Genomic DNA, 24304 nt, shown 5'->3' with positions numbered 1-24304 from the left:
AAAAAAAAAAAATGTAGCAATGCATTTCATATGAATGCTTTCATCAGTTATTTGTAAGAATTTAACATTTCTTAATGCTCATTCTTAGCTTGGAAGAATAATTCATATGAGAATTCAAATGAGTGGGGAACCTAACATATCACTGTTTATTCTTGGTTCCAGCATCTCCACAAGAAACATTTAATGAAATAAAATATACTAGACATCTCCATGCTCTGGAGATATGAACAATCAATGCAGTGTCGTTTGTAGAATTAACCACACTACACATATAAAGCAATGATTTAAGAGCATGGACTCCAAAGCAGGACTTCAGGCACATATGTGATTTTGAACAAGTTACGAAATCTTCTGTCTGTGTCTTGGTTTCCTTATTTGGAAAATGTGATTATTACTAGTCCCTAATCCATGGAGTTGTGACAAGGTATAAAATAATATCTGCACAAGAGTTCAAACTGTGCTCAGTACAGATAAGCTATTATGTCTCATCAGTTCCCCTCCCTAAGCACTTGCCCTATCCAGCTGCTTGAAATTCTACAACATTCCCTATTTACTCTTGCTTCAACATGTTTACAGATGGTAAACCCTAAGTGTGTAATACAACACTCCCATTTATGCCTTAGCTTCACCTGGCTGCTGCTTAGGTATACTGTTCAATTTCAATTATATATCACTTTCATAAAGGTTTTCCTGATATTTCTACATAATAAAGTCAGCTGTACCAAGTTATGCTCCCAGAAAAGTTATCATTTCTAACAATGATCATATCTGTCTGTATCTCATAAATACCATATTTAACTCATGTTTTATCCCTAATAACACAGGACCAGGCAACTAATTACTAATTTGAATGCCTAAAAATAGGAATGGATTATATATATATATGCCTAGGATATTTCATTTCTATTTTATATATACTGATTCCATTTGGGAGCTGGCATGAAGGCAAAAGAGACTGTTTTTCTATTAAGAACAAGAGATCTAACGCCTGAAGGAAGTGAGAGTGCCAGCCAGCAAGGGAGTCTCCAAAATGGCATTCCAGGCAGAAAATGTAAAAGCCTAGAGGGCAAACTGTGTTAAGTGCTTTGAGGAAACTAGCGGCCAGTGTGATTCAGTGTGTGTGTGTGTGTGTGTGTGTGTGTGTGTGTGTGAAAGGTCGGAGTGTACACAGGCCAATTACGTAGTGCTTTGCTTCATGGCTGTTATTCAGATTTAGGCAAAGTGGATTTTGAGTAAGTGATGTAATCACATATGTGCTTTAAAGATTCTATTATTACATTTACAAGAGAAAGTATGGGGAAACAAGGGAATGAGGAAACCATATATAGTGGTTAAGAAATTAAGAGATGGTTGGTGCCCTAGAAAGGGTTTTATATAACCAATGTAATGACATTGGTTGAAATAAATCAAGGGTTTTATATAACCAATGTAATGACATTGGTTGAAATAAATCAAGCAATGAATATATAGGGATAGGTATGGAAACTGTCACTTTGTTTTATTACTTTTACATAATATTGAGTGAGCTTATGGATAAGAATGACATGTGACTTGGAGTTTCAACAGATACTTTTCAAAGTATGAAAAATAAGAAGGGAAGAAATTATTTTCCAAACTTTTTTTTTTTAATCACAAAGTAAATTGCAGGTACACATATGCTGCTCTGCTATCATTTAATGTATGTGGCATTCTCATGAGATAAACTGCAGGGTTTCTCATCACTGAGAAGGACTTACCACAGGATGCTATCACTTTGTATCTATTTCTGACGAATATAATCTCACAGTGTCCAAGCCTTAAAAAACATTTTCTTCAGATTTAAAATGTACACTTAATCCTAGCCATGATAAAAGTATCCTTTAAAATTGAAAAACTTTGGTTAAATCTTATGGTTCAGTTTGGGTTAAAAAAAAAAAAAGATTTACTAATAGTAGTCCAATAACTCATGACTTTATGGTCTTCTGCAATGTGACTATGCCAATGGTACACACACAAAAAAGTAAAATACAGTGACATTCAAAGAGTGGATAGTATCACCATGTTTGTGGCTTTTCTCCTTTTAAAAGTAAAAGAAGCTTAGGTTATTGGCATTGAGGGATCTCAGTCTAACAGCCAGCTTTCTATTAGTAAAGTTGTAAAGTAAAATAAAGTAAAGCCTACCTACCAGTCAAAATTCAATGCTCATATTTTCAGACTCTAAACAAAATTCCTACTCTGTTTGAGTTAGTATTTAGCATAAAAACAGTGGAGCCCTGCCAGCTCATTTTCAAACATTGATGGGAAATAGAGACATAAGCAAATTAACATGTAAGAAAGGTAATTACTAGAATAATCAAAAAGAGTATCACTCTGAGCACTGAAGACAAGGACTAGAGATGTGACAAACTCTTTTTCTTTTATATCAGTGAATCAACAGATAAATCAGGGTACGGGGCTTTACGTGTTATGCAGTGTCATGGAGGGGCCCATCAAGCAATTAAAAAAAAAGTTATTAGAAGGTTCAGTTGAGTAACAAGAGTAGAGGGGGGTTCAATAGAGGTGGAAAGTCCCAATTACCATGGCTTTAAGCTTTTCAATTACTTTGTGTTTCTTTTGTAGTTATCCCATATCTAATTAACTTTACTAAAAAATACAAAGTATATCTCTAAAGGTATTTTTCAAAGAATTTACCCTTAAAAATCCTCCAATTTTATTGCAATACTTTATGCACTGATTTTGACATTTAAAATACTGGCCACAGAATCAGAAATATTTCTTAGTGATAACAGAGTTATCACTATATTATAGTCATTTTCTTTTCTTTTCTTTTCTTTCTTTTTTTTTTTTTAAGTTTTTTTATGCATACAGAACTGGGGTATAGGTCAGAGGTGCAAGGGTGGTGAGAGGATTCACCAGACACAGAGTGGGGAGCAGAACAGGCAGATCAATGAAGTACACTGCTGAGGGGAGCAGCGGGAGAGACAGGAGAGGTCTGCTGTGCCATATGGGTCACCTTTGGGCGGGGTAGGTGGGGAACAAATTCACACTGAAGCTGCTGCGGCTAGCTTGCAGTGCTGCATCATAACCATTTGCATCACCAGGGAGAGCCCTATCATAGTACATTTCTAAATGTACAATATTTTTTAACTATAAACAGATTTCCCATTTGTATATCTCTATCCTATAAACATCTATGCCATCATATTTTTTTCTCTTTGGCATAATTAAATCCAATGTAAGTATTTCTATTTTTATTACCATCATCTGCTGATAGATGAAGACATAAATTTAAAAAAAAGTAGCTATTCTGATATTAACTGAGTGATCATTTAGAATTCATCTACCTTTTCTTTATTTCTTATAATTGTCTTGAAATTAAAAATAAAATCTCAATCATCCCCATTTTAGGGATGGAAACAAAAAGTCTAACAGGTTAATTAAATGACTGAGATAAATCAGAGATCATGCACAAATGATATTAGATTAGAACTAGGAAAATAACTGTGTATCAGATACCAGGATCTATCATTTTCAACCATCAAGTCAGAGTTGTTGAGCTTTTATCCACAAAAGTTCATAGTATAAACTTCTCTTTATATCACTGTACATACATACACACACACACATGCACACTTGAGTAGTTTTGTTGTATTATATTAATTATATTTATTGCTCCATTTAACAAGAATAGTCATACAAAATAATATGTTATTTGATTCTGATTTTTTCCTCTTTTTTTAAATTTGATTTGATTCAATTTTTATCAATTATAAAAAAGCCTGGCACAACTCAGTGAACTGACTTTATGATTCACTAGTGGCCAACACTTAGTTTGGAAAAAATTGAATTGATGATACAGGTAGTATCATCTCTATATCAACTGTGTATGACACATTAGGATTATTTAACCAATGGGGGCATCTATGGTAACTTAAGTGATATAATTATTTCTCTCTGCTTACTGAAAACTATCTTTACAGTATTTCCATTCTCTGAAATATAGGGTTACATAGAAGTATGCAATTTTTGAACATTCATTCTAGTTTACATGAACTTATTTTCTAGTAAATTCATCTTATTTACTTATAACATGCCCATGGCCATGACATGCCAATTAAAAAAAAAAAATAGAGTTCCTCATATTATCTAATTTTCATTAATTTCTAAACCACTCTAAGTTTTGACCTTCTATTTAACACACAAAAATGGATTTTAGGAATGACCATGGATCACCAATTCAAGAAGTGGCAAATTAGTCCTTTCTTTGAAATACCATCTACTTATTTATTCATCAATATGTATTAAATTTGGAACAATTATCAACATATGCTTATCTTGAAAACTAGGAATTCATACTATTTCCTCTCTTTTTGTCAATTGGATGATCTTTCACAAAACCATTGTGAAAGAACAGTTCATTTAGTGTGGCTTACTGCTCAGTGAATTCTGCACCTGTAAGTGAAGAACATGTCTTTTCCAAATGCTTCTTCAGTAATTGCCTTAACCTCATATATATTAATTCTGTTACTTCTGAATATAATTTTCCTAAGACCTTTCTCTAAGATCAGTGTTTTTTTCTCCTGGCTAAGATTATCAACAGATCCTTTGTTATACTGAATCTGATATACTTGGTCTTTTATAACACTAGTTGCTGTAGTTCTAGCAAGTTTGACATTAATATGCTGATATTAAATTGCTGAAATTAACTTTTTAGTTTTTTCTCCATCTTTCTGTCCTTTGGATCATCCTTGTACTGCTGGAGTACTTGAGTAGCTCTTATTTGGTTATGACTTTTTTTTTTTAAGATTTATTTATTTATGTATACAAGAACTGGAGTACAGGCCAGAGATATGGTGGGTAGAGGATTAAGCAGAGACAGAATGGTGAGAGAAATGGGAAGACTGACTGAAATACATTGCTGAGGGGATCAGCGGGCAGGTCAAGAGAGGTCTGTTGCGCTATGTGGGGCACCTCACCAGCCAGGAATCAAACTCATAATGCAGTGGCTGTAATATCTTCATAGTGCTGTGCTTTAATACACTGGGCCATGGTTGTGACATGTAAATACAAGAGAGGGCCCTGGTTGTGACATGTAAAGAACCTAATTTTTAGGAGAAATGTTTATTTTTCTATATCTTTATTTCAAATAAAGATTTATCATCAATGCTGAATAATATTTAAGTTGCTGCCATTATCTATTTGTGTTGAAATGTCAGTTTCAATGTGTTTGTTCATCATTTTTTTCAGTCAAAGCCCCGGACACCTAGTGTTTTCAGGCACTCTTCCATGTCCTGAGGCACACATATGAGGAGCGCAGGCACTGCCCCTGCTCTCAGGAGCAGGCCTTTTCTGCTGTGCAGTTTGAGAGACACTCGGGAAAATAAGCACCTTTCTAATACCACTTCATTAATAAATTCAGTTTTTAGAATCCTTGATAAAAATCTCTTCATTCCCTATACTCCACTTGTAGATGACATGTTAAATAATTGATGTTCATACAAAAATAGTTTTAAACATTTCTTGATTCTTTCTAATAGTAAAAACTATGTTTCTTACCATGACAACTTGGTAGGGCTCGATTCCATCCAGGTCTTCCATCATCTCCCATGATACAGGTGAGTGTTGAATAACCTTGAAGAACATAGCCAGCATCACAGTAATATGTGACCGTTGAACCCAACTTGTAATCCATTCCAAGTCTGGTGCCATTCATTATATTTCCTGGATCAAAGCAGGACTCTCGGAGTTTTGCTGTAAAGTAGTGTTGATATGAAGTTAATTACCTTAATTTTATTTTCTTCCAAATGGAATTTCCTACTTTTTTGTTCTTAAATGATTATAATATTTACTCTAGTGATTCTATCTACGAGAATGCCAACCAATAGCAACAAAATCTTTATACTATCCAACAAGTGCTTTTTCCAGCAGTCTGTCAGTCAAGCATGTTCATAGCAACTTTAATGGATGAATTTATAACAAGTAAACCATTTTCTGTGTATCTAGACAGTAAACAAAAGAGACTGAAATAATTTTTTGAAGAGATGTAAAAAACAAAACAAAATAGCAGGACTCACTAAATTACTGGCATTTAAGCCAACAGTATCTTAGTGTTTGATTATTTCAGGAATTGCAATACATTCGGGGATCAGTCTCTCCAAAATTGTCAGATAGACTTTTCTAAATATGTTAGACTAGACCTTTTTCCAATTAAGTGTCACCTGCATAAGGAGAACTAAAGGTCAAAAGGTCTAGTGAGCTTTAGGAAATCATTTAAGTTAAGCAGCAATTCTCTGAACCAGCAGCATCAAAATCACTCAGGAACTTGCTTGAAATGTAAATTCTAGGGGTTCACCCTAGACCATCTGAATCAGATAATCTGACGGTGGGGCCTAGCATCTGTGGTTTGGAAGCAGATTAAAATTTGAGACCTACTGGCTAAGACATGGTTTTGAAGTTGGGCAAATAAACATTTGAAACACAGTTCCATCATTTACTAGTTTAAGCAAACTTAAAACAAGTGTCATAATTTTTTCAACATCAGTGCCCTCATGCTTAAAAATAGGGACAGCACATATCTAAAACAACGACTGAGAAGAAGCAGTGCACTGTGAGTACCTTGTTGGTGCACAGCATAAGAAGTGCCCTATTGAAGGGCAATAATAACATGCAATTATTTTTAAATTTAATTATAGATTAAGGCTTTGAACATTAATTTTTGTTATGATAGAATAATAATAAAAGCTTTGCTGTGTTTCACTTAAGAAAAAAAAAGAAAGAAAACAAAAACAAAAACAAAAACAAAAAAACAGGGAAACAGTAAAAGCCTTAAAACTAAGAGAAGCTTCATCCTTCCCTCGGTAATTTTCAGTGTTTTATGACCTAGAAGAAAGTGGTTGAGGTGGCAGCATTTAGGTGTAGGCTTATCAGTGAACAGGTTTTCCTCAATTAAGGTATCACTTTGACTCTCAGTCATCCTCAGGTTACCCTCTGTCATAAGAGGTTTTCCTCCTTCTCTCTTCTTGAAACCCTAGGTCCTTAAACACAAGATAAATATTCCTAGTTGCCCCATTTTTCTTTAAAATTTGTAAATGTGAATTCTCCACACCTATATTATTACATTTTGACTTTTTCTATTTTTCAATATTTATTTATGTATTCAAGAACTGTGGTGCAGGCTAGAGGTGTGGGGTGTAAGAGGATTCACCAGAGACAGAATAGGGAGCAGAACAGGCAGACTGACTGAAATAACATTACTGAAGGGAGTAGTGGGCCTGTCAGGAAAGGTCTGCTGTGTCATGTGGGTCACCTTCCTGGCAATCAAACTCATGCTGCAGTGGCTTAGGGAAGCTTCATAGCTGCACTTTAACCCACTGTGCCACCACAGTGGGTTAAAGAAACCCACTGTGCCACCACAGTGGGTTAAAGAAACCCACTGTGCCACCACAGTGGGTTAAAGAAACCCACTGTGAAAGAATGGCTCCCTTCTTTCATTCTTTCTAACAAATACTTAAGAACCCACTATTACTCTAGAAATATAGCAGTAGACAACCAGAACATATTTTGCTACTCATAACATTTATAATATCTTAAGAAAATAACTGTAATCAATAAATACCTATGATTATGATTAGTGTTACATAAGAGAAGCATTCAAGAAAGCCCCTGAAGAAGAGATGTACAAACTGAGCATTGAGAGATGCGATGACTAGGTAAGGAGGAATTGAGAGTCATGAACGGGGAAAAGTGCCTTGTAGTGTGTGAGAGGAGTCTATTTCCTGAGTTTCCACCTGAATCTTAATAATTTGAACTTCACCTTCTCCCAGGTACCTGGGAGGTGCACGTGTGAGTGCCCAGACACACACATAGACCTTGTACCCTACATGAAGACGTCACTATAAAACTTGCTTCTAGAAACAAAGGCTCTATTTCTTTCCAGATAAAATGTTCACATACACCATTTTTAGGAAAGAAGCTGTAGGGTGAATACTAAATTTGATTGCTAAAAATATGGCTTTAGTGTTGCAGGGGCTGATTTGTTTATTTTACAAATAAAACCCCACATGGTGCCTTAAATAAGTATGAAAACACAATGCAATTTTTAGCAGCAATTTAAGTCTGCTGAAAGAAAGGCAGAGATTAAAATTACTGCTCAAAAGGATTAATATCTTCCCCCAAAATTTTCCCAAAAGTTTCAGTGACATATCAGTGAATCTGTAATGCAAACATCTTCTTTTTTTGAGGAAGGGAACTATTTTAAAATAGCTTTTCTGCAACAATTTTATATTCCTAGTCTCATTTTTAGAGAGTTCACTTATCTCTTTTGTATTTACATTCTACTTTAAATCCTCGCTGAAGAGTTTTCAATGAATAATGCTGCCTTTTACTTTCATACATGCCATAGAAATTGCTTCTAGAAATTTAGAAAACACCTGAGAGATCTTTGTACAAAGTTCCAGGCAACAGTTGGGGAAGTTTTTTTTAGTTTATGAAAAAAAGTTGTGAGACAGACAAACCTGATCTTTTAATGAATAATTATTTTTATTTTCTTAAATAATAGTTTGCTTTATCAATAGTTAGTAGGTAATAAATTCCCTTGTTTTGTTTTATATTCTCCTAATAAAGTGTATATTTGGAGAAGTTTACTGGAATATAGAAGTAAGCATAAGTAAAAAAGATTAAGTCTTATGGTGTATATTTCCATTCTTACAAAACATCTATTAATATCATAAATGCTTATTTTAGTGTAAGTGTTTGAAAACAGATTTAAAAATGTACCTGGAAGAAGACTCAATTGGAAAAATTAAAGATAATTATGTTCTTGTTTCCATTTTATTCATGAAGACTCATTAATAAGACCATAGTAGCTACAGCATTAAGTTTTTAGTGTACTTTGCATCAAACATAGCAATAACTAGTTTGTTCAATAAATATTTAAGGACTGACATATACACTTTATTTTTGACTAATAAGAATCATAAATATTTTTTGTTAGGGGGATTTAAAAAAATATTTATTTATGCATACAAAACGGGGGTATAGGTCAAAGATGCAGGGGCAGTGAGAAGTTTCACTAGAGACAGAGTGGGGAGCCAAACAGGCCAACTGATGAAGTACACTGCTGAGGGGAGCAGCAGGCAGGTCAGGAGAAGTCTGCCACGCCATGTGGGTCACCTCCCTGGTGGGAACTGAACTCATGCTGAAGTTAACTTTAGTTTCTTAGTGCTGTTCTTTAATCTGCTGCACCACTAGGGAGGGCCCTGTTAGGGGGATTTTACCCCAAATTTTATTCCTACATATAGGTATGTACTCAAGAAGGGACCATATAATAAATAATACCATTCTGTGGATAAACAACGGGTTTTACACATGTAAAATAGATAAGCACCAAATTCTTGGTGCTGTCATGAAAAAGCTGGGCTATCTGAAAGTGACCTATAGTGTTCATCATGGTTGTTTGGAGAGTCAGCTATATGGGTCCTTGCATGTGGTATAGGGAATCTCTATCAATTGGAAAGAGTGGGATAGTGATCAATCTTAACTGTCCACAAGTCCAATGACTACTTAACCTAAACCAAAAGGTCTAAGCTTCCTCACTGTCAACCTAATTTGGGGTAACTAGAGTGTGCACAAAATCCCAATACACATAGGTATATACTCAAGAAGGAACCATTATAATAAATTATATCATTCTGTGGATAAACAACAGGTTTTACTTTATAGCCTTTATAAGCATACATATATAGAATAGATAAGCACTAAATTCTTGGTACTGTCATGAAAAACAAACAAACAAAAAAAAAAAAAACTGGACTATCTGAAAGTTATATATAGTGCCCTAAACCCTCCCTTAAAAAGCCTAATTTAACCTGGGTCTCCCTGGTGGGGCAAGGGGTTAAGTCTCAGGGAGCTGACCCACATGATGCAGCACACCTCTCCTGTCTCAGTCAACCCACTGCTCACCATATTCTCTGTCTCTGGTGAATCCTCTCATCACCCTCTGTAATATACCCTAGTTATTAGGTGCATAATAAAATAAATATTTAAAAAAATGTCTTCCTTAACCCATGTCATGTAAAATTGTAGAATTCCGCACAATCTTTTTTAATAGTCCTGGTGATACTAATCCCTTTTTCCATATCATTTGAAAACCTGTTTCAATTTATATGTCATGTAATATTTCTTAAAACAAGTTAAAGAGATCTAAAACAAATATAACAAGGTGGGTGGCAGAAGCTTTGAAGTTTGTTTTATTATTCTGTGCAATTTTCAGTTTTTGAAAACATGTCATAATGAAAATAAAGTGACCAGTGTAAAATCCAACGTACATATTTTCAGAACCCAATAATGTGAAATTAATTACATATTCCTTTTTCTTCAAGTCATTTAAAATAAGTTTCATGACTAGGTATTTACATTTAATTTGCTCTCACAAACATTGAAAAAAAACATTTACACATATTGTAATACATATCAATTTCAATATTTGCAGGAACATTTTGAATTATATTTACTATATTTATTTCCCATGTTCTGAATATTGAAACATTTAAATGCCTTTAGATATTTTCTGAAACAATTATTACTATATGTTTTTTCTTACTTTTGAGAATAGTATTAGTCAATGAAAAATTTTAGTGAAACTTCATCTTACAAAAATGAGCTTTTTTTTTTTTTTGTAAAATATTTTGTGGTCTCAGTCAACTCCTGGAGTATACTAACTGCTCATTTGTTTTCCTGATACATTTCCTTCAGTAGTAATTAGGGAAATGTTAATTTCCTGCTCACTAATAGGTAAGTCTATATTGAGAGCTTTATGACATGAATTGTAGATATCCTGCATTAAGAAATACACGTATAACTAACCATCAAGGAGGGCCAACACAGAACTATTCTTTATAAATTTCTCAAAATTTAAATCATGATACTGATATCAAATGTGCACATTTACCTTTATATTCTAAATGAAATCCAGTGTAACTAACAGATCCATCACTCCGAAAAGCCAAATGCATGGTATTTGAGCTGCTTTCTATTCTCTCTGGTAACTTGCTGTCTTGAAAACTTCCAATCAGAGGGCTATTACTGTCTGGTCCATCATATATATAAAGGAAGTCATAGTTTGGTTCTATGCTAAAACTAAAAAAAAGAAAAAAAAGAAATGAGAGAGAGGGAGGGATAATTATTACTAAGATATTAACCATAATATTAATGTAATCTACCTTATCTAGTCAATACCTTTAAATATAACAACACAACCAGTCAAAATATGCAAATGTGAAAATTTGCCTGGCCAAAAGCAACCTAAATATGATATGGAATTAACAGCGGAAAAGAGGAAATGCATTTGATATATTCAAACATATCTAAGTTCCTGTAATGTGGGGAACAGAAGTGACAGGCAGGTTACTTGATAAAAAGGCGCAGGATTTAAGAGTCACAGTTCAAGCCTTATTTCTCCTGTATTAGCTACTTACCCTTACATAAGTACCTTTGTAAATAAAAATTGGAGAATCATATATATCCAGATATACTGCATCAAGTAAATGGAAAGTATATTGATTATAACATGTTCTTTGAACTTTAAAATGTATAAGCATTTTTGTTGTTTTAAAATTAAATTACTGATCAGATTCAAAGCAAGGGCGTCCTTTTTTTTTTTTCCTTGAAAGTAAACCTATTATTTTCTTTTAGAAATTAATGTAGGATAAAATACATAATCTATGAAAAATGGCATTTTATCCTGTAAATCTTTCAAATTAATGCTTTAATATCAATTTTTCACAGTAAACTTGTATTAACAGCTTTTAGAAGTTTGAGGGTTATGCCATAATTGATTATAGAACCCACCTATTTAAAAAGCGGGTGTTTCTATTTACTGTGTATTGCCTACCTATTACTGTGGTGGAAAAATCATGCACTTACGTGGGTCATTAAAAACAAGCAACAAGTTTAAATTATAAAATAAGAGCAGTAAAGCCTGTCACTGTTAAACATCCATCAAAAGAAAAACTATTTTTACCATCTTTGACTGCCCTGAAACAAGAGACTTGTTAGGTGAAAGTTATCATTTCCAAAACTACTGAATTTACAGAGGTTAACTTTCCACAATTCTATTCCTTTGCATGTGCATGCACAAGGGGGGAAGAGTCCAACTACTTTAGTTTTCTTGTTAGTGGAGAAGAAAGACTGGAATAATGTTGAGGTTCCCAATCTTTACATATACAAGATCCCTGTAATGTTAGACATCTAGGAGCTCATCATATTACACGATTTAATTTTAATGTATGCAGAAGCTTCAAAAAGTCTAATTCAATTAATTATCTTAAAACTTTTCAGTGTATAGGAGGCCTGAGTTTTGGTAACTGTTGCTACAATTAACAGCTCAGAAATCACAGGACCAGGCCCAATTAGTACTTCATCATTAACCTTGTTATAGGATAAACACAATCTTGCTGGTCTTCATGGCTTCCCTCATTAAAATTTGATGAAAAATACAGCTGTTTTACTTGTCTTATTTTTGGAATAAATACTAGAGACTGTTTTAAACATGATACATGGTGCATGCTAGCTTTAACATGCCAGATGCCAATTTAACAACAGATTCAGTACATTTATTTTTAACTTCTACTTTTGAGCTTAAATAAATATTTTGTAATAGTCATTTGTAACATTTTGAAAATAAAAAAAGAAAAAAAAGTATTTTTTAGGGCATTTTAAATCTCAGCTGTAAGAATACTTTCCAAAAAACGTTGGAAGGACAGTGATGCTAATAATACATTCTACTTTACAAGGCACCTTTATAAATATTAGTTGATCTTGTAAATAATCCTGTGGTATAAAGAACATATGATAATTTTCATGTTCCCAGTGAGTATACCAGGCCCTGAAACATCAGCTGTCTCACTAAGGTCACCTAATAAATGACATGGCTAAAGTTAAATTTAAGCTGTATCTTCTTGCAATACAGCCTGCTGTTACTCAGTAAGCAGAATAAACTGGTAAGTAAACTCAACCCTGTAGCTTATATAGAGACACTTGTAAACAATCTTCAATTATAAAAAGGAGACTCAGTATGTTATCTTAAATCTAGGTCCTGTAACGTAACTAATATTATCATTATTGTTGCTTTGTTATTACCAATTATCAATGTTTCACTATAAATTGTGAAAAAAAACTGAACATAATTATATTTTCCCAAATTTTCATGAGTGCAAATTATCTTTTCTCTAATGTTTCTTATAAAGCTTGGCTAGAATATGTTAGAAAATGTGTACATAAGTACCAGGCAAATTAGCACACTGGCAGGAGGACTTATATTACTAAGGGCTAGGCATATCAACCTTGAATAATGAAGATAAGGAACTCTTTGAGTAGCTGCTATCTAGCACTTTAATTGAAATCTTAAAGGTAAAAGTCAGACCATGATTTTTGATAAGAGCCATTATCTCATGTGAGGAAATACAGGCTCATTCAGATTATAAAACAGTCAAAGTGGCAGCTGGTAGAGCTAGAATTCAAATTCAACCACCTTTTCAAAGAAAGCCATATTCTCCACCATTTCAGTTCTAAGTGAAACCTTCAATTAATGTTGTAAACTACAAATCAGCTTTTAAAACACTTCCATGAAAAGTTGTACCAAAAGCTAGGTTCTACTGAGAAACCAGACAGAAATGATCAGTAGATTCTTTGTCAGCTTCACTTGGGGAGACAACTAGAAAGGAGTCTTTCCAAGCCAGTGGTGGTGCTACGCATGGAGGCTTACATGCTTCAGAGGGGCTTTTAAGTGCACAGGTGGGATATACAGTCCTTGAAATACTTACTCTTTGTTCATGAAGTTTAGGAAAACTAAATTTTTGAAGCAGTAATGGTAAGTACAACAAGAGAGAAAGGTTATAAACAGATCACACTTCATGAGAAAAAACTCTCTGACCTTTAACATAATTCCTCTAAGCCTGAATCTGGTAAAGACATTCACCCCCTGGCTTTCAGAACTACATTGGCATTGTATTATATCAGGCTTTGTAAACCATTAATTGCAAATATTAGTACTGAAGTTACATAAGCAAACAACATCACTAGAAATTCAAAATTGTATAAATATAAAATTTTGCTTAGTACAAATGCTATAGCAAAATGACCAAAAATATTTTTAACAAGTGAAAATCAATAGAAACTCACCTGATAAATGCCAAGGATATAACATAGTCTGTGTTTACGGTGATAGTCCAGTCACAATCCCTGCTATGGGGGTATGGATGAGGGAAGTTTGGCGAAAGAATAAAGCCTGAAGATCCCGTTAAGTTGCCTCCACAAGGAGCTTTAATTTAAACAAAATAATAATAATAATAAAAAACTGCTTAAATGATTGATAATTTTTATTAGTTACTAATATTTGTTTAAACACATCCCTAAAATATTTTAAGATGCTTTGTGATTTTTTTTATAGTAACGGCTACTTTAATAGTACATCTTTCCAAAAAAGATCATTAAAATATTAAACACAATCATGCTTTAAAATAGAAGAAAAATGACATACACATGTCTCCCCTTTTCTATTAAAATTTATGCTTTATATACTGATTTTAACAAAGCAATCACTTCTCAGTATTTTGGATAAGATCAAGTGTAAAACAAACAAACAAAAAAAACATTAAGAAGTGGGAAGTGGGGAAAAGATCGTTTCCCCCATTGTTATTAAGGATAATTATAAAGGTTACTAGGGAAATATGACAATAAAGTAAAATAAAATTGTTGATAATAACTGTTACATTAGTACATGAGATAATTGGTTTATTGTTGTATCTTTGTAGGTACATTTTTAAATATATTTATGGAGCAAGTCTTTGAAATAATATGAATAAATCCATAAAACTATCCATAAAACTGCAGCAGTTTATTTATAAAACACTATTAAGATGAATGTTAGGATATTCCTAAATTCTAGTTTCCTGCTAGATGATAAAAATAGGCAGTTCCTACAATTATTATCTCAGTTCCAATCAAAAGTTTCTGTAATAATTCAACGGAGAGTAAAATTTTCTCAGAAAAATTCAAACACTCTTTAGGAGATTGTTGTTAAACATAATTTATGACCAGAAAAAAACATATTATGTACCACTAGAGAAATGAAGGTGTAGAAGGCCCTGCTGGTAGAGTGAAAGACAGAAACACGTACATCCACACACACACACACACATATCCACACATAAGGTGGGGGCAGGAAGAATGATGGTAGTCTTGATCTCATAATCAACACACTGTAACAGAGACAGCTCCATAAAAGTGCTGGCAGCTTAATGAGGGGCAAAGCTGAAACTTCACGTGAAACTTATAACACAGTAAGTGGGCTCAGAAGAATAAAAGAGAAAGCAAAAGGGGCAAGAACTTTACTTCTGTGGCTCAACTTGTACCCGGTATTGCTGGGAAGATGACATAGGGAGGCACGTGGAAGAGATATTTGGAGATACTTGAGAGAGACACATGAGGAGGCTGACAGTGGCAGCTGCTGTCATCCATTGGACATGCTACTTCAACTGTTACAGGGCAACCCAACATGAACTGGGCTGCCTATCTGTCGGTCCTCACCTGCGTGCCTAAGATTTAATTGTACTGCAGACACACACAAAAAGGCCAACAATGGGCTTATTTACAAAAGGGGAAATAAAAGGAACAACCCAAGGAAAGAGAGAGATACAAGTTAACTAGAGCATAGTACCAGTTCCACTGACTTGGAACCCCAATAGCACAATGAAAGCTCATCAAGAGCCAAGTGACCAGCCACCATCCACCAGCCATGAGGACAAGGGAGAGAAAGAGAACTCCACATGGCTCCCTCATACAGATAGATAGATAGATAGATAGATAGATAGATAGATAGATAGATAGATAGATAGATAGATAGATATCACAAAAGTCACAAAAATGGTTGCTTAGCTCTGCCCTTGGGTCCTCTCAGTCCTCCTCCCTTTGGCATTGCTGGGAGTTGTAGTTTCGGTGACTGGAGTAGGGGTGGAGTTGTAGTTTCAGTAACTGGAGTACGAAGTAGAGTCCACAAAACCTATGTCCGCAGAGTTCTTCAGGACATTCTTCTCCCTAATGCTTCTCCCACAGCTTTCTGATATCTGTTTCAAAACCCATTTTCTGTGGTTTCCTGACAGAAGGTGACTTAGGTTTGTGGCAAGTTTTGGGGCATCAGTGGCCCCACTTTGGACTGACCCCATTTGAGTAAGCCTTTTCCCACAAGAAATTTGAGGCATTTTTATGGGAATCTATTACCCTTGTTTCTCTTCTCTCTGTGTGCACACTAATTTTACTGAAGTCCCTCTTCACTAAGCATGTGTGTACTAGATGCCTTTAATGTAAGTTTAAGGGTACCAAGATGCCCCTTGATCAAATGCTACCAACATCAGCATTTTTCTTTTATCTGAGTTTTGGTCTTATAAAACTTATAAAACATACCAAATTCTTTTGACAGCATAAAACTGGTTTTGGAAGGAGGGTAATTTTGGTTCTGACAAGATTTCCGCATCTCTTCTCTTTCTGTTGAGTCTAGAGATGCAAAGTCCACATTGCATCTTGGCAATTTTTGCCATCTAAGTTAGGTATGCCCACTATCAGTTTCCTCCTTGCCTCTCTGCTACCCTTGCCTCAGTGCCTCAGTGCCTCAGTAACAATTGAAAACCTCAGTTTCTACTCTGCTGAGAAAATTTAGTTGTTCAGAATTTATTCACCACTGCATTCTTTTCATCTGTACACTTTTATGATATTTTATCAAATGATTAGAAATAAACCATTTCAACTCTCTATAGTCCTCCATCAAATATCAGTGCCTCCTGAAATTCCTCTCTACAATAAGAAGCTAATTGGTGCCTCTAAGTAATAAGGATAATGCCCTTAAACTAGTTATGGAAACTTTCTTCTCAAGAACTTTGGTTCAATTATTTCCTTTATTCTCTCAGGCTCCTTCCCCTTTGTCCACAATGAGTTCAAATCAATGCCAATCTAAAAGCAAAGCAATGGAAGTTCCATATGACCTATACCCTTTACTGAATTTTATTTATAGTTGATGAATTCCCATCACATTTTTGTGGTTAATAAACTTACTGAGAGAAACCACCCTTTCCAGCAGGACTCACATAAGACACATTAGACTCACAAGACTCTAACCTCTTATTTTCCCTACAAATTTCCATTCTTCACCTCATAAAATTTGCTGAACTGCTTGTCTTCACTGATGAATAGGAATAAAACGCTTGTAACCATACTGTGGTTAAATTTCTCTCATTCCTGTTAGACCCTGAATTTTTCCTCACTCTCAGCTCTGAGCCATAACAAGACACTTCCTTGGACCAGCCCTCACTAACCTACTACCACTAGACTTTCATCCCACTTCCCTATGCATACTTTTTTCGAGCTTGCTTCGTGAACTCTTTTTGATAGAAAAATCATCTTTGCCTAAATTTAAGAGGCTTGTAAATCCTATGGTCACATAGTTCATCCTATCACAATAATTTCCCACTCTGAAGTAATTATTTTTGAATAAAAGACTTGACTTATTTCAAATTAATGATTTTTATTTTAAACTTTAATCTCACAAAGAGGTATAGCTTCATTTCTTTTCTTTCACTTATGTGATATATTTGTGTGTAGTCAGACTAATGTGATTAGCAAAGTCTACCACCACCAGTGGGGAAAAAGAAAAGTTTCTCCTGTTAGATCTCAAAGACAGCACTTAAGTATTCATACTGAGAAAACTTAAGATTTAGAATTACTTTTATTTAAAATTACATTTGGAAAGACACAATTACTTTTTTTGTTATTTAGAGACTCTGCCTCTCTGCATGTCTTTATTGGCATTTCCCACCTCTTACCTGTCATTGTCTCTCCAGTCACTGCTATGGGCCTCAGCCTCCTTGTACTCTGATTGCTTCTCTGCTTGGAATGACTTTTTATTGACTGATATAATGAAGACTTTCCTGTCTTTATATATATATATATATATATATATATATATATATATATTCTTTATATATATATATTCTTTATATATATATATATATACATTGTATATATATATATATATATATATATATATATATATATTCTTTATATATATATATTCTTTATATATATATATTCTTTATATATATATTATGTCTTTATATATATATATTCTTTTCATATCTATCTCTCGATCTATATATCTATTAAGCTATCAAGCTATATATATGTGTCTATCTATCTATAGATATTGATCGAGATATATAGATAGAGTTTTACTGCTAAGCACTTCTTTCCCTTCATCTTATAATCTTGGTATTCTCTTACCTAGTTGTCTTTAATGTTCACTCCATTACATTACTGTTATTGATAATAGCCAGTGTCTTTACTTTATCAACCACTGACGATTATCTTCTGCAAGTGCTTACTGAGTATCTGTACTTGGTATTCTATAGTTAATCAAACACAGAATACCCAACATAGCCAAACCTCAATTCACATGTATTTCTGTTACTATATTCCAAAGTTATTTGATTAGCACTTCTATTTATTTATACTTCCAGGCAGAGACCCAAGATTTTTCCCCTTTCTTCAATGCATGCTTGTGGGCAATTATTCAAGACAACCTACTAAGACCATAGATCCTGACATATTTTAACCTCTTTCTTCTTTCCTATCCTACCATCATGTTTCTATATCTGACTCTTATCTGCCTCCAGAATTATTTCAATGGCTACTTATTTCCTGTGCCTCTAATGCAATATAGTTTCCTTCTACTCATCTTTCCAATAGAAATGTCTATGCACATAATTCTGCAATTGTTTTACATTGACTAAAAGATAATAACTCAACTCCAATACAGATCTCATGACTTACCCCTTACAAACTTTCCAATTCCAACCATCAGTATACATAATTTACAAAAACTATCAAACTATTTATAATTCCTTGTACTTCCATACTTTTCCCCATGGCATTCATTTACTTTGAAATGCCTTTTACCCTTCTACATTTATATGATATTTATTTTTATTTCATGATTCATGACTACTTCCAGGAACTTTTCCTGGAAATCACCTGAATGGGTTTCGGCTCTCTCCAAACCACTTGGTTATCTGTTGTAACCTCTGCCTACTACCATAATTTATCTCTTTTTTTTTTTTTTTTTTTAACCAAGATACAAGTTGGGCCTCTATGGTGGTACAGGTGGTTAAGTCTCACCACAATGAAGCTATCAACAGCCACTGCAGCACAAGTTAGATCCCTGGGTAGGGAGCTGACCCTCATGGTGAAGCAGACCTCCTCCGTTCCCCTCAGTAGTATATTTTGTCCATCTGCCAGTTCTGCTCCTCACTCTGTCTCTGGTTAATCCTCTCACTCCCCCCCTCCTCTGCCCACACACACACCTTTGGCCTGTATACCAGCTCTTATATGCATAAATGAAAAAAAAAAAGTCTCTTTTTAAAAGTGCATAATTAATAATAGGATTAATACATTGATGTATTAGGTGTATATAAAGTTATTTCTGCTGGTTAGGGAGAAATGCAGAGTGAGGTGAAAGAACGGTATCATTCAAGGATCTTTGTTCAACTTCATTAAAGACTCTCTTCTAAGTTAATTTATAACTAGGATTAAGCTCATATCAGCTTTTCCATAAATGTTGTTAATTGTTAGTGACTTGGTATTAATTATGAAAATAGGAAAGAAGACTAGGGATAAACATATAATCTAATTTATAGCTGTGCTGTCTGTTATGTGTTATATATGTTATGTTAAAATATTTATTATAAATAAAAGCATTTTGCCTTTGGAACTATTAAAATCATATTAATTTGAAAAAAATTATGTTTCAGAACATCAAATTTAGATGTGTTGTATATATGCATGAAATAAATAAATGATAGGAAACGTCTGTGGGAATTTTCAGGTGTAAGGGGATAGGATTACACATAATATGGTGAAACAATTTGTTTCAATTTTTCCTTATTCTTCACAGGGAACATTAGTCTTTTTTATTATCAGAAATCTCATTTACATGCACTCACCAATGTATACAATGTGTATATGTATATATACAATGTGTGTGTATGTATGTGTGTATGTATGTATGTATGTGTATGCACACAATGTATATATGCAGTGTGTGTGTGTGTATGTATGTATCTTTATCAGAAAGTACAGAAGAAAATCCATTATATACACTTTTGTCTATTTCTCTGGATATTTTTCATTATTATAATATTAGTTGAGCATAAGTTTCTCTAATATTATTTTTATTCTATTGATTTTAATTTAAGTTAAGCCTCCCAATGAATTTTCTCAATATAGTTCATAGCATGTTATAGTGAATTTTGAAAATGTATAAAAGCTACTGAAGCAGAGACATAATTTGCTTGTTTCAAATGCTTAGTTTGAGTAAAATATTCTTTATTTTAAATATATTAAATTTGCAATAACATTTGGAAATTAAATAGCATTTGGAAAATATAATTTTGTTTTTTACATGGAAATCATATAAAATGTTTTAAATAAGTTTCTTATTACATCAAATAGATTTATGGGTTAAATTATGAGAATTGTTTGGAATTCTGAAATTAATGGTCATCCTAACTGCTGACACTTAGAAGTCAATGAAAAGAACATCAGCGATTGATAACTATTGTACAGCCTTATTTTTTTTTCCAATTCAGTTTTATTTGTGTTCATTGTTTTTCTCAGCAACCCACCCACACCAAAGCCTTTGTTATTTACTTTCATATTGAGTGGTGCCACTTTCCCTCTGGCAATGTCAAAGTAATCTTCACACTGACAATTTTGTTGGAATGAATTCTATTAACTCTCTTAAAGATGACGTCTTTCTATTTGCTGTTTGCTATGAGGCTGGCTACTTCTACATGCAAGCAAAATACTTTATGCTTCAGGGTCTGAGATGTAGACTTATGGAGTTTCTAAAAAGTTCAGGGTTTAATCTTTGGCATAGTATTTCCAATCATGGAGTTCTTTCTTATCAGTTTCAGAGGTCAAACTTTCTGCAGCCTTAGCAATTTTTCAGACTTTTTTTTCTAAGTTATTTTTCTTCCTTAGAGAAGCCCTAATGCATATCCTTTCCTCAAGCTATCTTTCCATACCCAAAAATAATACACAGTGCTATAATCCATAAAAAAAAAAAGAAAAGAAAACACAACATGACACTTTCTACAACCTGCTCAATTTAAGTAGGATTTACTGTTAACTTTTTCCTTAGAATTAGACTTGCTAGCTAAAGTCTTGTCTGCAAATAGAATTTTATAAAAGCTTAACTTAAATCTCTTAATCTTTTATGTTTGGGATTTTTAGTGTTTCCTAGAATTTCAGTATGAAGTTGTCAATATTTTAGGATTTTAAACATCGAAATATTTGACACAATATAGCTTTTCTTATAATTCCAACAGCCAAGACCCTTTAACTAGATCTGGCAATGACAATAAAGCAAGAAGTTCTTAAGTATGTTGCATTCTATCATTTCTTGTCTACTAATAGATTCTTGTCACAAGATACTACAATTCCAGTTACTCAGAATGTGACAGTCTACTTTACCACGGATGATTTTAGGTTAACTGAATAGTAAACAAGAAAATGAAACACTGTTTCAGTCTCCTTTATTTTGGAAAATGTTTTTTAATAGTATTTTCCTTGTGATGTCCTAAATGAAGTTATGGTGACTATAAAATAATTGGTGCTTGGTTATTTAGAATCTTGCATTGGTACAGGAAGAATAACATACAGGTAAACAGAAATAATGGTTAAGAGAGATATGGCTAAATCTGAATGGCTCAAGGTACGTGTTTAATTTGTGCTTAATGACCTGTTATAAACCAAAGAGACTCCATTTTGTCTGTAATTACTATGATGAGAATTCTGGAAGAACTGCTGAAGTATCCTGACTCAGCATTCTATTACGGGCAGAGAAACAGGAGATTATCTGCAGACTGTCACGGCAGGCCCCACATTCAGTCTGAAGACTGGTCAAATAATCCAGAATTTTCAAAATTGAAGCTATGTTCCTGCTTAGCCGTTTAAAATTCCTCTATGCCCTAGTCTTCATGACACACACTTTGGGGTAGCAACTTGACTGTAGACCTGAGTATCATTACTGCTTTATTCAGATAAATGCTTTCTTGATTACATTATAACCTAGATATTTCACGTACATAGTGTTTTCTTTATTTAAGTCTCTTTAATAAGTTTTACTTTATCTTCTGCCTCATTTTCTAGAGAACTCTAGAATTGTCTATGTACTCTCCAACTGCTTTGAACCTTGTAGATGTTGTGCTTTGAGTACTGTCTTTAAAATTAAACATATAAAATAGAGAAAGTATGATATAAAAATTCAGGTATTTTAGTTTTAATTTCATTTAAAAGTACCAGGTAACTTACTGCTAAATCCGCAATGCTTAAAATAGGAATAACTAATGAATTCAAGTTTGTATATCTTATATAAGAAATTATAAGATGGGGTAAGCTAAATCTGAATAATTAAATGTTTGAGTTAAATGTTCACTTTTCACATAAAGACTAACCACTCTTTATTAATACTGTGTAACCAAAAACAAACAACCAAATAAATAAATAAATGCCCTATTAGTTAAAATGCATTTATAAGATGAAGGTAAATAAACAAAAATAAAGTTTTGTTACAGGGCAAACCGACGTGAACTGGACTGCCTGCCTGTGAGTTCTCACCCATGTGCTTAAGATTCAACTGCAAACACACCCAAAGGTCAATATGAGTTTATTTACAAAGGAAAAGAACAATTCATAGAAAGAGAGATATAAGTTAACTAATATGTCCTTCCAGTTCTGCTGACCTGGAGCCCAATAGCACACTGAAAGCTGATTAAGAACTAAGTGACCAGTTGCCAGCCACAAGGCCAAGAAAGAGGGACCCTCAGTCCAACATGTATGTATGCATACATGTATGTACATATATATGCATATGTGTATGAAGCTATACATGTATGTGCATGTGTGTATCATATATATGTATACATATATACAAATATGTACATGAACATGTAAATAGACACATATACATGTATGTATACACACACACATAATGCTTAATTCTTCCCTCAAGTCCTAGAAGTCCTCCCTCCCTTTGGTGATGTGGTGGTGTTGCTGGGAGTCACAGTTTAGGTGTCTGGAGTGGGGGTGTTGTCTACCAAACCCATATCTGTAGAGTTTGTTTAGGACATCCTTTCCCCCTAACAGTTCTACATAAAGTTAAAATAATAATGAGTTTTATTTAAGATTATATAGCAGGTTTTCATATACAGCCTTCTAACTTTTTTCTCAACCCCAGTAGAGAAATAATATATATCTTAACTTTAGAGTCTAATTTGGGGATTCAGTATGCGTGAAGACAGAAGCCAGACAGTGGAAGTGTGAGTCAAGCTGCAGCTAATCCTTAGATCATCAAAATTAAAAATGATATGCTTTTGGAACACATGAATGGAAAGAAAAACTTTGAGACTCAAATATAAGTTCCCATTGTCTTAGAAGAAATAACCATTCTAAAGGCAACATCTATACACTATTTAAACATAGTTCTGAATCCATTTTAAAATTTAAAAGAAACAGATGATTACATGTATAGAGTAGATACAATGAGATCAGGATTTTTCAAGAGCTTTGATTCATAACTTGTCTAAGATCTTAGAAATACAGAGAAGGTAGAGATTTCAAGCCTCTCCTCAGAGAAAGTACAGTAATTTATGTTTCCATTTTATGCATTATTTTTTAGTTGTATTGACACTTGAAATCTCAGACAACCACATAAAATATACCCAAGAATATCATTCTTATTATCAACACTAGTTTTTAACTATTTTTATATTTATATAAAATGTTAGTTTTGCTTTAATTCATACCTATACAGACCGGTGGGCTGGGCTGCCAGAAGTACCGATTTTCTACCTGAATGCAGGTTATTCTTTCCTCTCCTTGAAGCTCATATCCTGGGTCACACTGAAAAACAACAGTGTCCCCAGGTTCTCGTCCATCCCCATTTCGAGTACCATTCATCGGAACTCCTGGGTCACGACATGCAGTGGCAACAGAACCTATCAAAAGATAGAAACAAGCCTTTAGTTTTGATGCTAACAAAATCAGTTTAAAAATTCTAGAACTTATGTTAGAACTTTTGACATGTTTATATGTGTTTAGAAAAATATCCAACAAAAATACAAGGTTTTTTTTTAATATTTATTTATTTATTCTTACAGAACTGGGATACAGGCCAGAGGTGTGTGGTGAATGATAGGATTCACCACAGACAGAGTGGGGA

At 33.7% G+C, this 24304-nt stretch overlaps 1 protein-coding gene across 1 annotated transcript in view; it reads right to left on the bottom strand.

Moving 5' to 3' along the window:
- Positions 1–24304, bottom strand: part of CSMD3 (CUB and Sushi multiple domains 3) — a 764662-nt gene that overhangs the window by 181210 nt on the left and 559148 nt on the right. Inside the window, exons 28-31 of the mRNA XM_004679632.2 lie at positions 23889–24080; positions 14158–14296; positions 10928–11115; positions 5536–5730 (exon numbers count right to left, since the gene is read on the bottom strand). Coding sequence (XP_004679689.1) covers positions 5536–5730; positions 10928–11115; positions 14158–14296; positions 23889–24080 — 714 coding nt within the window. The remainder of the gene's footprint in view (positions 1–5535; positions 5731–10927; positions 11116–14157; positions 14297–23888; positions 24081–24304) is intronic.

Source organism: Condylura cristata, unplaced genomic scaffold (assembly GCF_000260355.1).
Source record: "Condylura cristata isolate star-nosed mole 26May11 unplaced genomic scaffold, ConCri1.0 scaffold00009, whole genome shotgun sequence".
Taxonomy (NCBI): domain Eukaryota; kingdom Metazoa; phylum Chordata; class Mammalia; order Eulipotyphla; family Talpidae; genus Condylura; species Condylura cristata.
The sequence above is the reverse complement of the archived record's forward strand: the minus strand, read 5'-3'. Positions and strand labels throughout refer to the sequence as shown.